Source organism: Pan troglodytes, chromosome 2 (genome assembly GCF_028858775.2).
Source record: "Pan troglodytes isolate AG18354 chromosome 2, NHGRI_mPanTro3-v2.0_pri, whole genome shotgun sequence".
In the NCBI taxonomy this organism is placed as follows: domain Eukaryota; kingdom Metazoa; phylum Chordata; class Mammalia; order Primates; family Hominidae; genus Pan; species Pan troglodytes.
This window is the reverse complement of record NC_086015.1, coordinates 14,251,929-14,267,711: the sequence shown is the minus strand read 5'-3', so window position 1 is coordinate 14,267,711 and position 15,783 is coordinate 14,251,929. Positions and strand designations below refer to the sequence as shown.

The 15,783-nt window shown below is 46.9% G+C and overlaps 1 protein-coding gene across 2 annotated transcripts in view; it reads right to left on the bottom strand.

Annotated features, from left to right (window-relative positions):
* Nucleotides 1-4,373: 4,373 nt before the first annotated feature.
* The window catches only part of IRAK2 (interleukin 1 receptor associated kinase 2), a 78,870-nt gene continuing 67,460 nt past the window's right edge, over nucleotides 4,374-15,783 (bottom strand). Inside the window, exons 11-13 of one of the 2 annotated variants that reach the window (XM_016940449.4) lie at nucleotides 13,549-13,749; nucleotides 9,194-9,485; nucleotides 4,374-5,998 (exon numbers count right to left, since the gene is read on the bottom strand). In XM_016940449.4, coding sequence (XP_016795938.1) covers nucleotides 5,886-5,998; nucleotides 9,194-9,485; nucleotides 13,549-13,749 — 606 coding nt within the window. In that variant the 3' untranslated portion in view covers nucleotides 4,374-5,885. Of the gene's footprint in view, nucleotides 5,999-6,306; nucleotides 7,456-8,782; nucleotides 9,486-13,548; nucleotides 13,750-15,783 lie in introns of those variants that run through there. The other variant, XR_010155112.1, reaches the window with a different exon arrangement.

Here is a 15,783-nt window from a genome sequence, read left to right as displayed (position 1 = left end):
GCTCAGAGAGACTAAGTACACACCCAGAAATGGGAAGAATTAGAATTAGAAGGCACCAAAAAAAAAAAAAAGACTACACAAAAATGTGAACTATCCGCCTGGTGAAAAATATTAAAGACGGCTGGGCACGGTGTCTCACGCCTGCAATCTCAGCACTTTGGAAGACCGAGGCGGGAGGATGGCTTGAGCTCGGGAGTTAGAGACCAGCCTGGCCAACATGGTGCGACCCCCATCTCTACAAAAAATAAAATTAGCTGGGCGTGGTGCCAGCTGCTCAGGCTGAGGTGGGAGGATCACTTGAGGCCGGGAGGTCGAGGCTGCAGTGAGCTGTGATCCCGCCACTGCACTCCAGCCTGGAGGACAGAGCAAGACCCTGTCTCAAAAAAGAAAAAAAAAAGAAAGAAAAAAAAAATCAAAGACAAGGTACAAATTCAGAAAAATACTCGAAACATATGACAAAGGGCTGATATTCGATGTAGCAATTCTCCCAAAATAATAAAATAACTTAGTATTAAGACTGGCAAAGGAGGCTGGGTCCAGTGGCACACGTCTGTAATCCCAGCACTTTGGGAGGCCGAGGCGGGTGGATCTCTTGATGCAAAGAGTTCGAGACCAGCGTGGGCAACATGGTGAAATCCTGTCTCTAGTGAAACACAAAAATTAGCCTGGTGTGGTGGTGGGCGCCTGTAGTCCCAGCTACTCAGGAGGCTGAGGTGGGAGGATCCCTTGAGCCTGGGAAGTCGAGGGTCCAGTGAGCCAAGATTACTGCCACTGCACTCCAGCCAGGGAGACAAAGTGAGACCCCTGTCTCAGGGAAAAAAAAAAAAAAAAGGCAAAGGAAGCAATGAACAAAAACAAATCATGAAACGCTCTTAAATATAAGAAAGATGGCTCCACCTCAGCCATTAAAAAAGTACATGTAAGGCCAGGTGTGGTGGCTCACGCCTGTGATCCCAGCACTTTGGGAGGCCAAGGCGGGTAGATCACGAGGTCAGGAGATCGAGACCATCCTGGCTAATACGGTGAAACCCCACCTCTACTAAAAATACAAAAATTAGCCAGGCGTGGTGGCAGGCGCCTGTAGTCCCAGCTACTCGGGAGGCTGAGGCAGGAGAATGGCGTGAACCCAGGAGGTGGAGCTTGCAGTGAGCCGAGATTGCGCCACTGCACTCCAGCCTGGGTGAGAGACTCCGTCTCTAAAAAAAAAAAATTAATTAATTAAATTAAATTAAAAAGTACATATAAAATTATAATTTTCCACTCGTTAGATTGGCAATAATCAAAAAACAAGGTAAGGGGCCGGGTGCGGTGGCTCACGCCTGTAATCCCCGCACCTTGGGAGGCCGAGGTGGGTGGATCACGAGGTCAGGAGATCGAGACCATCCTGGCTAACATGGTGAAACCCCATCTCTACTAAAAATACAAAAAAAAAAAAACAAAAATTAGCCGGGCCTGGTGGCAGATGCCTGTAGTCCCAGCTACTCAGGAGGCTGAGGCAGGAGAATGGTGTGAACCTGGGAGGCAGAGCTTGCAGTGAACCAAGATCACGCTACTGCACTCCAGCCTGGGCAACAGAGCAAGACTCCATCTCAAAAAAAAAAAAAAAGCAAGATAATACACCTTGTGGCTGAGGATGTGAGGAAATGCACTCCCATACATCCCTGATGAACGAGTTAATTGATACAATCTCCTTGGAAGGTGGCATTGTCTGTAGTAGCTAGAATGAAAACAAAACCTCAATCTCTATCAGCTGGTTATATACATTAAGGAATATCCATACAATGGAATGTAAGGCAAAAAGAATGAAGTGATCTAAACTTACTGTTGAGGAGCAATGGCCAAGAAAGACATGAAAAAACAAAGGACCTAGAAAAGCATTAACAAAACACATGTGTGGCTAAATAGAGAGGAGTGGCATACAAAGGTAAATGTGGCTTTCTTTTTTCAAATGCCTGAGGGTAACCACTTTGTGTGTTCCTTTCTAACAGCTTTAAGATATAATTTATATACCATAAAGTTCACTCATTTAAAGTGTATGAGCAGCAGGCATGGTGGCTCACGCCTGTAATCCCAGCAATTTGGGAGGCCAAGGTGGGCAGATCACAAGGTCAGGAGTTCAAGACCAGCCTCAACAATATGGTGAAACCCCATCTCTACTAAAAAGAAATACAAAAATTAGTAGGGCATGGTGGCATGCGCCTGTAATCCCAGCTATTCAGGAGGCTGAGGCAGTAGAATCGCTTGAATCTGGAAGGCAGAGGTTGCAATGAGCCAAGATCATGCCATTGCACTCCAGCCTAGGCAACAGAGGGAGACTCTGTCTCAAAACAAAAAAGAAGAAAGAAAACAGGTGTATGACCAGCTGGCCTGGTGGCTCACTCCTGTAATTTCAGCAAGACTGTAATCTAGTTTGTCTTGATAGATTTGCCTATTCTGACAAAATTAAAAATGAAATCATACAATATGTGACTTGCTTTTGCTTACCATGATCTCAAGGTTCATCCATGTTGTAACATGTGTCAGTATGTTTGAAATGCTTGTTACCCGGTGCCATAAAGAAATAGCACTTGAACATAAATAATTTTCTCAGCAAGGCCATTTTTACACTTTCTGCAGAAAGGGTACACTCACCAGCAGTTTTGCCACGAGTACACCCAACAAAGGAGACAGGGTCATTTATAACCTGACATATCCACCCTACCGCTGTGTCCAGTTTCCATTGGCTGAAACGGGACTTCACATTCTGTATTTGTCTTGATTGGCTAGCAACTTAGAATTTTTTCAGAGGCAAAAGCAGAGGAGAACAAAGGAAGGAGGAAGTAACTTGTGGAATGCTGAGAAAGGTAAAAACACTTTCAAATAAGGAAGAGGAACAGGCTATGACTTAATGCTTGCTTGGACCAGTATAACCGTGCCAGGGCAAATATTTAGGCTAAATTGTGGGAGTTAAGAACATAAAGTACATTGATTTATTATGGCTAGCAGGTATTTAAGAATGTTAGGTCTTTGAATAAATTTTGCTTCTAAGAGAAGTTACTATTTATTCCTAATTAGATGGGGAGGAAAGTCTTTGAAGAGGAACCCCTACTTTACTTTTCACAAGTACTTAATTCTTTTCTATGGCTGAATATTCCATTGCATGAATAGACCGCATTTCATGTATCCACTTATCAGTTGATGGATATTTAGGTTGTTTCTATTTTTTGGCTGTTATAAACATTGGTGGGCAGGCTTTTGTGTGGACATGTTTTCATTTCTCTTGGGTAGATACCTAGGGGTAGAATTGCTAGGTCATATGGAAATTCTTACCTTTTGAGGAAGTGCCAAACTGTTTTCCAAAGTGCTCACCATTTTCAATTCCCACCAACAGTGTGTGTGGGCTCCAATTTCTCCACATCATGGCCAACACTTGTTTTTGTCTTTTCGATTATAGCTATCCTAGTGAATGTGAAGTGGCATCTCATAGAGATTTTGATTTGCATTTCCCTGATGACTAAGTTGAGCATCACCTCTGTTTTCCATCACCTCTGGAAGGATACTCCAACCTAGTGACAGTGGTTGCCTTTGGGAACAAGAAACTGGAGACTAAGATCCCATTGAGAAAAAGCCTGCCTTCTCACCATGGAACCTTTGTACTGTTTAGATTTTTAAATCCTCTATTAACCTAAAAAAAAATAATTCAGGGCTTCCCTACGGGGGATCCATGAAAAGACATCATGGTGCCCATGAAGGTCTGGAATTCATGTACTCAGAACGCGTATGTATGTATGTCTGTATGTAGCAAAGGTCTAGAGCTTTCATCCAAGTCCCAAGGGGATTTACTGACTTCTCCAAAAATATATGAAATCCTAGTCTAGAAATGTAAGTATGTCTGGATAACCACGAACCTATTGGTGTCAGCCCTCTATTGCTCAAACAGCCCTGGAAACACCCTGCTTATAATTGTAAAGTGTTCGCAACAGGCCAGGTCCCATTTGGGGCACAAAATGCACATTCACCTTGAATCCTCACAGACACCAGAGCTGAAGACAGGGCTGTCTGTATAGATCACTGTCCACCTGGACTGGGACCCAGCTCAGCTACATCACACATCAAGCCAAAGCTGTCCTTACTGGGGAGCTGCCAAATGCTTTCACCAGGCAGGACCCATCCAACAACAACCCTACAAGATGCGTACGTTTTCTTTTTCCCATTGTACAGATGAGGAAACAGAGCCTCAGAGTAACTCCCTAACTGGGCCCAAGATCATGCAGCTATTAACAGTCAACAGTAAGAGCCAGGATCCTAGCTCTTGGCTACCCCATCTCAAGGATACAGAGTGCCTTCTCTAAACAAATTCTTCCAGACACAAAACTAATTACAAGTTGTCTGTCGACTTTACAAATATATTTTTATTATATAAAAAGAAATTACTATAGAATTACTTTAAATAGGATATTTCTCCCAGTGAATTTAAAATAGCATCTGTTTCACAGAAAGATTTGCAACATGACTTTTCAGATATATACGCACTGAATAATCATTAGGTACATGGCAGAAATACACATTTAATACCTTTTTATTTTACAAAACAGGACAAGTGCATTTTCCAAGTGCTTCTATAGCCACTGTCTAATCTGTTCCTCCCAACAGCCCAGGGATGAAGAACAAGCAGGTGCTATTTTACTTACAAAGCAACTGAGGTCCCAAAAATTAAATGATTGACTTAATTAGCAGCAGAATCAGACATGAAATGCATTCTCCTGATTCTTCATCATCCAGTCATAAATAATAACACATATTCTCGGCCGGGTGCGGTGGCTCAAGCCTGTAATCCCAACACTTTGATAGGCCAAGGCGGGCAGATCACGAGGTCAGTAGTTCGAGACCAGCCTGGCCAATATGGTGAAACCCTGTCTCTACTAAAAACACAAAAATTAGCCAGGCATAGTGGCAGGTGCCTACAGTCCCATCTACTCAGGAGGCTGAGGCAGGAGAATCACTTGAACCTGAGAGGCAGAGCTTGCAGTGAGCTGAGATCGTGCCACTGCACTCCAGCCTGGGTGACAAAGTGAGACTCTGTCTCAAAAAACAAACAAACAGACAAACACATATTCTCAGAATAAAAGCTCCATTAAAAAACACTAACATTAGTGGGATGGGAAGATAAAGGTACCAGGCAGTGACTGAATAATTATGTGAATTGCAAGATTTCCAATACAGGCAGTGGAAAGCCTGCAGAGCTCTTCGCTAGGTGTCTGGCATTTGTAGAACCTGAGGCCCAGAGAGGTGAGTCAAGAACTGCACTGAGACACAAGTTGAAAGTATTCCAGGCCAGGCACAGTGGCTCCCAACTGTAATTCCAGCACTTTGGGAGTCTGAGGTGGGAGGATTGCGCCAACAAAGCGAGACCCCATCTCTACAAAAAAATTAAAAACTAAAAAAAATCTTTCAGAGCATGCAAGCTTGCAGGCTGTCAGCAAATACAACCCAGAGATCTTAGCTCTGGAAAATGCTATGGCATTGCAGAACTGCCAGTGGCAGGGGAACAAGAGCTGCTGAGGTAATGGAATCTGCTGGGGGTGATTATCATCACATACTCCCCGGAACCACAAAATCAGCCACATCCTGGGCCCGTGTGCAGGGTTTCTGCTTCAGTCTCCTCTGATCCCCTGCTCTGACAAAGCCCAGAAAGGAAGAGACTTCATGGATTTTTGTGTCTCTAAAAGCTGAGGGCCTTTCTCTCCCAACTCATTCCAGTGAAATGAAGTTTCCCTCCCACCCAGGACAGCAGATGTTTTGTTGTGTGTTTCCTGGCAGATCCTGGATTCTGCCTCAGACCTTTTTCTTGATCTGATGCTCATCTTTCCAACTGAGGACAAGGGTCCTCAGCTGTGTTCCGGTCATCAGGGGCCAAAGAGCTCAATGCTGTCCAGTTTTTCCTCTTTGTAGAGCAGAATATTCTCCATCAGTTTCCTTTTGGCCTCATTGATCTCAATTTGCCACGAAGTTTCTGTAACTGATGTTCAACAGAAAGCAAACAAGAGCGACTTGAATGAAAGTTACTATTATTATAATTCTTAAAGTCACTTAAATCAGGTTTCTGAATCAGGCCCTGAGTGTAATGAGCATTTCTTTTTTTTTTTTTCCTTTTTTTTTTTATCGAGACAGGGTCTCACTCTGTTGCCCAGGCTGGAGTGCAGTGGCACAATTTCAGCTCAAGGCAACCTTGACCTCACAGGTTCAGGTGATCCTCCCACCTCAGTCTCCTGAGTAGCAGGGACTACAGGCGTGCACAACCACACCTGGCTTTTTTTTTTTTTTTTTGAGATGGAGTCTCACTCTGTTGCTCAGGCTGGGCGACACACACAGTTAATTTTTTTGTGTTTTAGTAGAGAAGGGGTTTCACCGTGTTGCCCAGACTAGGCGTGAACTCCTGAGCTCAGGCAACCCACCCGCCTCGGCCTCCCAAAGTCCTAGGATTACAGACAGGCATGAGCCACCACGCCCGGCCTGTGAGCCACAGCAGCCAGCCCATTTATTTATTTATTTATTTATTTATCATTTTTTGAGATGGAGTCTCACTCTGTTGCCCAGGCTGGAGTGCAGTGGCTCAATCTCAGCTCACTGCAACCTCTGCCTCCTGGGTTCAAGCAATTCTCCTGACTTAGCCTCCTGAGTAGCTGGGATTATAGGCGCCCACCACCACGCCCAACTAATTTTTTGTATTTTTAGTAGAGACGGGGTTTCACCATCTTAGCCAGGATGGTCTCGATCTCCTGACCTCGTGATCCGCCCGCCTTAGCCTCCCAAAGTGTTAGGATTACAGGCGTGAGCCACCAGGCCTGGCCTTTTTTTTTTTTTCTGTATTTTTAGTAGAGACAGGGTTTCACCACGTTGGCCAGGCTAGTCTCGAACTCCTGACCTCAAGTGATCCACCCGCCTCGGGCTCCCAAAGTGCTGGGATTACAGGCGTGAGTCACCATGCCTGGCTGGCCACACCTGGCTAATTTTTGCATCTTTCGTAGAGACAGGTTTTCACCGTGTTGCCCAGGCTGATCTTTATACTCCTGGGCTCAAGCAATCAGCCCACCTCGTCCTCCCGAAGTACTAGGATTACAGGTATGAGCCACTGCACCCAGTATAATGAGCATTTTCATCTCCTCTGTCTTTGCAGGAAGCCCTGCAACCTACCCTGACCTTCCAGAAAGGAGAGGGTTTCCCTGTTCCTATTTATGATGTTGAGGGGTGGGAGGGTGGAGTGAAAAAAATGCTCACATCCTGTGTTTCTTCTTCCTCTCCCCTCCCCATGGCAGGAGGAGTAAAAGAGAAACAGGAGTGGTCAGAGCCTGGGACGTTCATTGAACCATGTTTACTAAGGGACAGGGACACTGCATTGAAAGGGCCTTCCTGGTCGGGTGCGGTGGCTCATACCTATAATCCTAGCACTTTGGGAGGCCGAGGTGGGCGGATCACCTGAGGTCGGGAGTTCAAGACCAGCCTGACCAACATGGAGAAACCCTGTCTCTACTAAAAATACAAAATTAGCCAGGCATGGTGGCACATGCCTGTAATCCCAGCTACTCGGGAGGCTGAGGCAGGAGAATCGCTTGAACCTGGGAGGCGGAGGCTGCCATAAGCCAAGATCACACCATTATACTCCAGCCTGGGCAACAAGAGTGAAACACTGTCTCAAAAAAAAAAAAAAAAAGGCGGGGGGGAGGGGGGGGGCCTTCCTAATTTTTTATTTCAGAAAGAAACTTGGTATCCTTGGACCTGAGTGGCAGGAATGGAAGGTACCTTTTTTTTTTTTCCTGAGACAGTCTTCCTCTGTCACCCAGGCTGGAGTGCAGTGGTGCAATCTCAGCTCACCGCAACCTCCACCTCCCGGGTTCAAGCAATTCTCCTGCCTTAGCCTCCCAAGTAGCTGGGACTACAGGTGCCTGCCACCACACCCAGCTAATTTTTGTATTTTTAGTAGAGAGATGGGGCTTCACCATATTGGCCAGACTGGTCTCGAACTCCTGAACTCGTGATCTGCCCGCCTCAGCCTCCCAAAGTGCTGGGATTACAGGCGTGAGCCACTGCGCCCAGCCAGAAAGTATCTTCTTTTTTTTTTTTTTGAGACGGAGTCTCACTCTGTCACTCAGGGCTGGAGTGAAATGGCACGACCTCGGCTCACTGCAACCTCCGCCTCTTGGGTTCAAGTGATTCTCATGCCTCAGCCTCCCAAGTAGCTGGGACTACAGGCACACGCCACCATGCCTAGCTAATTTTTGTATTTTTAGTAGAGACAGGGTTTCATCAAGTTGGCCAAGCTGGTCTTGAACTCCTGACCTCAGGTGATCTGCCCACCCCAGCCTCTGGAAGTGCTGGGATTACAGGCATGAGCCACCGCACCCAGCCTGGAAGATATCTTTAGAAGTGACTGGTGAGGATGGTGTTTGTGTTGAGAGGAGAGGCAGACAGGAACAGACCACATGGGGCCTTGAGGACTTTGAACGAGGGATGACATGCATTGAGTCTTTTGTTTTTTGTTTTTTTGAGACGGACTCTTGTTCTGTCGCCCAGGCTGGAGTGCAGTGGCACAATCTTGGCTCACTGCAACCTCTGCCTCCCGGGTTCAAGCAATTCTCTTGCCTCAGCCTCCCAAGTAGCTGGGATTACAGGCACGCGCCACCATGCCCAGCTAATTTTTTTGTATTTTTAGTAGAGACAGGGTTTCGCCATGTTGGCCAGGCTGGTCTCGATCTCCTGACCTCAGGTGATCCACCCGCCTCGGCCTCCAAAGTGCTGGGATTACAGGTGTGAGCCACCTCGCCTGGCCGGCACTGTGTTTTTAAAAGCTACTCTGGCTGGCTCCTGGAGAAGGACCTGGTGAGGGAGGGGCCAGGATGGAGGAGGACTCAGGGAAGCTATGCAGTCCCCTGAGGACAGGAGCTCAGACAAAGGGGGAACGCAGAGAAGTAGATGGAGGTGAGAGAGATTTTGGAGGCCAATGGACAGGACTGGGTGATTAACCGGACACAGTCCAGGGCAGGGAGAGGGAGGTGTCAAGGATGCCTCCCAGGTTTCTCTGTGAAAAACTGGCTGGTTGGTGAATGGCTGAATAACCAAATGAAGGAGTGAATGAAGGCAACAGAAAGAAAAAATGATGGGCTGAAGTTGGGGACACACACATGAGCATCCAAATGCACTCTGACTTCTGGCTTACCATCCTGGGGAGGCTCCGGGCCAACACAGGCCTCAGAGGAGGAGTCAGCCTCCCTTCCCACGATGACCCGCAGCCTTCCTTCCCCATTCTCTGTGGGGAGAAGTGGGGTGGCAGCCCCTGCCCAGGGTGCCACACTCATGGAGGAGGAGGCATCAAGGCTGGAATTGTCAACGTCGTCTGTTTCCTCTGGGGTGTTGGAAGAAGAGCCTGTACCCTCAGAAAGCCCACTCCAAGGGAGCAACGTCTCCCGACCTCGGAGCCGCTCTTCCACAGCAGCCACAGAGCCACACACCTTTGGGAGAAGAGAGAGAAGGGAGCTCATCAGGAATTCTCTCTGAAATAGAAATGCTAACATCTGGCCTCCCAGCAGAGAGGGGGCGGGGAGCAGACTGAAGAACCTAATGCTGGTTGCTTTGTCTGAAAAAACCACACCCTTCCTTTGAAAAGACCTGTGCTTGCCCACCAACCGCCCTGTCATAGATGAGACGGCATGACCCAACATGGGCAGATCATAGTACCCCACTCCTCTGGCCATAGGGATTAGTCTAGATTTGGGCATGTGATCGAAGCTGGCCAATCAGAATCCTTCCCTGAAACTTTTCCACCTAGAGCTTATTGGGGAAAGACCTCCAGCCTTTCCTCTCTAGTGGTAGAACCAGACGCCCCACTACACCCAGAAAACCCATTTACAGTAGGGGAAAATGAAAGCTCAACACAGAGTAAAGCAGAGGCAAGCAACAGAGAGAGAGCCACAGACACAGAGACACAATGGCTGTACCTTTGGTGTTTGAGATCCTGGGTCTAACTTCCCTGAAACCAGAGCAATGCCTGTCCTCTCTGTTGTTTGGTTAAATGAGACACTAAGTTCATTCATTCGCTAATTCACTCATTCATATTCTTCCCCTCTCCCTATGTCTGTGTGTGTGTGCGTGCACATGTGTGTGTGTGTAAGAGTTTAAGTTCCTAACACTTTCAATCAAAAAAACACAAATAATATAGATGTTGCCCTGGAAGGTTTTTCTGGTTAGGGAGGTTAGGAAAATTAGACAGAAGCAAGGAAGGAATGTTTCTTCTTCACACACACACACACACAGAGCACACATACATACCCTTATACCTGTAATAACAATAACAAATCTCATCTCCTCAGTGCCTTGCAAAAAATTCAGTATACTGATGTATCCATTTCTTTCTTTCTTTTTTTTTTTTTTTTTTGAGACAGAGTCTCGCTCTTTCGCCCAGGCCGGACTGCAGGGGCGTATCTCGGTTCACTGCAAGCTCTGCCTCCCGGGTTCACGCCATTCTCTTGCCTCAGCCTCCTGAGTAGCTGGGACAACAGGTGCCCGCCACCGCGCCTGGCTAATTTTTTGTATTTTTAGTAGAGACAGGGTTTCACCATGTTAGCCAAGATGGTCTCGATCTCCTGACCTCGTGATCCGCCTGCCTCGGCCTCCCAAAGTGCTGAGATTACAGGCGTGAGCCACCGCACCCAGCCACTAATGTATCCATTTCATACACAATGCATGAATTTTTATAGATAAAAAATTAAAAGATCAGAAAAGTTAAGTTCCCTGCCTAAAGCCACCCAGCCAGTCCAGTAAATGGCAAAGGTGACCATCAAACCTAGGCCTGCTTATCTTCCAGTCCCTGACCCAGCTGTTCTTTCATCTTCCTAGCTTGGTTGTGATGTACTAAGAGCTAAGGCCATCTCCTACCTCTTCTTACATCTAAAGTGCCCTATCCCCTTTATTTTACGTGGCAAATGTCTCATCCTTCAAGGCCCAGGTCACATGTTACTTCTTGAGATAAATCTTCACAGTAGATGCCCAATAAATATTTGCCAATCTAAAGACCGCATTTCCTTGGAGCTAGGCGTGGCCATGTAGCTAAGTTCTGTTCTGCTCTCTATTATGTGAGAAAAAGTGATGCATTTCCAGGTTATATATTTAAAAGAAAGGGAGTGTGTCCACCTTTTCCTTTTAACCCTCTTTCACTGGCTGGAATGCAGGTGTGATGGCCTGAGCAACATCAGCCATCTTAGACCTGACATGGAAGCCACATGGTAAGGATAGCAAACAAACAATATAGAAGGAGCCTGGGTCCCCAATACCGTGGCACTGCCACATTAACACTGGACTGCGTAAATTCAAACTGTTACACTAAAGAGAATAAACATCTATCTTATTTAAACCACTGCATTTTGCAGTCTCCTTGTTATAGCAGTTTCACCTGCACCTTAAGTGACACACTGAACAAAATAATGGAATGAATAAAAGAATGAAAGTCTTACTGAAAGAATAATTGGTTGAAGGAGACAGAACTTTTTAGAATATAAATCTGATTATGTCCTACCTCTGCTTAAAAACCTTAGTGAGGCTGGGCACAGTGGCTCACGCCCATAATCCCAGCACTTTGAGAGGCCAAGGCAGGTGGATCACCTGAGGTCAGGAGTTCAAGACCAGCTTGGCCAACATAGTGAAACCCCGTCTCTACTAAAAATACAAAAATTAGCTGGGTGTGGTGGCACACACCTGCAATCTCAGCTACTCAGGAGGCTGAGGCAGGAGAATTGCTTGAACCCAGAAAGTGGAGGTTGCAGTGAGCCGAGATTGCACCACTACACTGTAGCCTGGGTGAATGAGTGAGATTCTGTTAAAAAAAAAAAAAAAAAAAAACCTTAGTGGCTCTGCAAAAATCCTTACTGTGCCTACAAAGCCCTCTATCATTGGACAACTCCTTCCTCGACACACCCAACACAAGCCACTGTGCCCCATGTGTTGTGTTCTAGCCCTTCAGACCTTCTTCCAGGCCCTTGAACGTGCTGAGCTCTCTCTCGGCTCAGGCCATTTGCAGGGTGTTCCTTCTGCCTAGATTGCTCTTCGTGTGCTTAAACACCCCTTCCTCAGGAAGGTCAACAGGGTGGGGTCCTCATCATACACTATCCTGGCGCTCACCACACAGACAATTACTATGCAATGTCCATGAGTTCCAGGAGAGTGGACCTGGGTCTGCCTTGTTCCCAAACAGATGTGTCCCCTGGCCCCAGTGTACAACTGCGGAATGAATGACTGAACATCGGGGCACATGGACACTTGGGGGACACCTGTGCTAGCAAAGGCTGAGAACAAAGACTGAAGCCTCCAGCTCCTGCCATGTGACAGCGCAAGACGATGGACATAAGGCTGAACTGGGAGTCCAGAGAGCTCTGACAAAAACAAGTTCTGTGGCCTCATCTTCTCGTCTGTGGCCCTTCACTTGCCCTTCTGTAAAATGGGAGGCTTGGGCTACAGCAGTGGTTATTGAAGATTTTTTTCAGCTACCAAACCCTTTCCAGAGAACCCAATATAGTAACTGAGAGAAGTCAAAGTGGGTGTCTGGTCCGAGTCACAGGTGGGGGCCTGCACCTCCCCCAACCCCTCTTGCTGCCAACAGCAATTCCTGAGTATTCTCAAGGAGCCCTTCTGGGCCCAACACCACTTGAAAATCACTCTGCTAGATGATTTCTAAGGGTCCTCCCAGGCAGTGGAGAGTTTGTCCTTAGAAAGACCAAGCAAGGCCGGACAGAGCGGCTCATGCCTGTAATTCAAGATACTCGGGAGGCTGAGGCAAGAGAATTACTTGAACCCGGGAGGCGAAGGTTGGAGATAGCACCACTGCACTCCAGCCTGGGCGACAGAAGGAGACTCTGTCTCAAAAAGAAAAAAAAAAAAAAAGATCAAGCAGTAGTCTCTTGATTACCTTTTACCATGGAAGCCATGGCTACTTCTCATGTCCAAAAAAATCTCTTACCCCGTGTAGTGGCTGCTTTCTAGGACGTCCGCCTAGTGCATGGGCTGAGCACACTCCCTTTCTTTGGGACCTGGCGCCAACACCATCCAGGGATGGAGCCCTGGGCAGCCCGGTTTGCATGCTGGACCGCCCCACCATGCCTGATTGGCCAAGCGGTAAACAACTGACCCAAGTTCAGCCAATCAGGTTCTCCCTCTGTGGTGGGACTCAGGGTGGGGGCTCATCTCTCTTATAAACTGCGGGCAGAGCCGTTCCCTCCAGAGAACACAGAGGAAAGGCGAAGGGGCCTATAGAGAAGGAGGAATAAAGCCGATTCACAGAGAGTTCATCGAGTTCAGTTAACATCCGCGGGTTTGGTCCTGCGCCCTGAGGCCCTGCAATACCCGTCCTCGGGCTCCGCACTATCTATCCCTACACCGCCCTTTGGCTGACGGGAGCTCTAGGAGGTTCTGCGGCTTGCAAGCAAGCACAACCCTGGTTTGTGCACCAGGCCTCTGTGAAGGGGCCGTCCCCGATGAGGTGGACCCACGCGCCCAGGCAGCGAGGCCGCTGCAGGCGAGGCTCACCTCCTGCAGGCTGGTGTTACGCCTCCGCAGGCACAGGCAGGCAGCCGTGGCCAGGGCCTCGGCGCAGTCCTCCGGAAGCCTCCCTGCGCCCTTCTCCAGGTACTTCTGGCAGATCTCCTTTGCCATCACGTTCTCCACGCCCGTCTTCCTGGAGCAGAGCGAGGCGGTGCTGCTTGGAATTTCACTGAGGAGTAAGTCCTTCTGTGGGAAGAAGGGTAGAAACGCCCTTGCGTGAGCTGCAGAGCTGCGAGAGCCAACGCACGCGCCCCACTCACCTCCAGAGCTGCAAAAAATGCTCAGAAAACCTACCGGACATCGTAAGAATAAATGCAAGGATTCCAGAAAGAAGTAAAACCCCCAAGAAATGGAGAAGGATTCGATTTCCTACATGCACAGGACACTCCATAGTGAACTCATGCCACAAACGTGGGGCCTTAATTTTTCTAGGCCTCGGTTGGTTCATCAGGAAAATGGGAACAACAAAAATACCTACACCAGGGCCGGGCGCAGTGGCTCAAGCCTGTAATCTTAGCACTTTGGGAGGCAGAAGCGAGTGGATCACTTGAGGTCAGGAGTTCGAGCCAGCCTGGCCAACAGGGCGAAACCCCGTCTCTACTAGAAATATAAAAATTAGCTGGGCTTGGTAGTGCACGCCTGTAATCACAGCTACTAGGGCGGCTGAGGCAGAGGAATTGCTTGAACCTATGGCGGGGGAGGTGGGGGGCGGAGGCTGCAATGAGCTGAGATCACGCCACTGCACTTCAGCCTAGGTGACAGCGAGATTCTGTCTCAAAAAAATAATAAAATACCTACACCTAGGACTAACACAACCATTCGATGAAACAGTGCACCTAAAGCACAGAGAGTGACATCTGACACGGAACATTCAATAGTCTTTTAGTGATAATAACTAATAGTAATAATAGCTACCATTTATATGGCACTTACTACATGATAAGCACTTAATAATTTAATCTTATTAACAACTACATGGACAATCTCTTATGATACAAACATTTCAAATGTAGGATTCTGACCTATATACATAACAGGAGAGCCACTATAAAGAAAATATTATGTCTATACTTCTTATACATTTTGTATTTACATATATTTTATATTTTGTACCACATAAAATGCAGCAATCTGAACTATGCATACAATAGAACATATGCTATATAAATAATTTTATACAAATATGTAAGCATATTTAATATAAATTATATTGTATATTTCATGAGTAATATGGTATATATGATTAGCATATATAAATGTTACAAACATACTAAATATTGTAAAAACATGTATTGTAGGCCAGGCGCGGTGCCTCATGCCTGTAATCCCAGCACTTTGCGAGGCCGAGACTGGCAGATCACTCGAGGTCAGGAGTTCGAGACCAGCCTGGCTGACACGGTGAAACCTCGTCGCTACTAAAAAATACAAAAAATTAGCCAGGCATGGCGGTGCGTGCCTACAGTCCCAGGTACTCGGGAGGCTGAGGTAGGAGAATTGCTTGAACCGGGGAGGGAGAGGCTTCAGTGAGCCAAGATTGCGCCACTGCATTCCAGCCTGGGCGACAGAGTGAGACTCCGTCTCAAAAAATAAATAAGAAATAAAAATAAAAATAGGCCGGGCACAGTGATATAATCATAGCTCACTACAGTCTCAACCTCCTCGATTCAATTGATCCTCCCACCTCAGCCTCCCAAGTAGCTGGGACTATAGGCACATGCTACTGTACTTGGCTAATTTTTAAATTTTTTGTAGAGATGGAGACTCATTATGTTGCCCAGGCTGGTCTTGAACTCCTGGGCTCAACTAATTCTCCTGTCTTGGCATCTCAAAGTGCTCAGATTATAGGTGTGAGCCACTGCACCCAGCCTAAATGTTTATTTTTTTTAAAAGTGTACTAGTGTTTAAAGCTGATAATCAAGAACAGTAGAAGTGTATTATTTTCTTCTTTTCTAGAGGCAGGGTCTCACAATTTGCCCCAAATGGAAACCTGCCATCATTGCTATGTATATTGATGCAAAGACTAGGACAATAATCAAAAAAACTACAGAAGACACCTAGTGTTTAAACAGGGGTTGGGGGACTGAGAACACGCGATGAAAGGATGTCGAGGGAACTTCACCATGGAGGAGTCGGCAGCTCCACCTGAAACCACTGATCAATCTTAGCACTAAAACCTTAACACACTGATCGGTCTTAGCACTAAAAGTAGGACCACAGGCT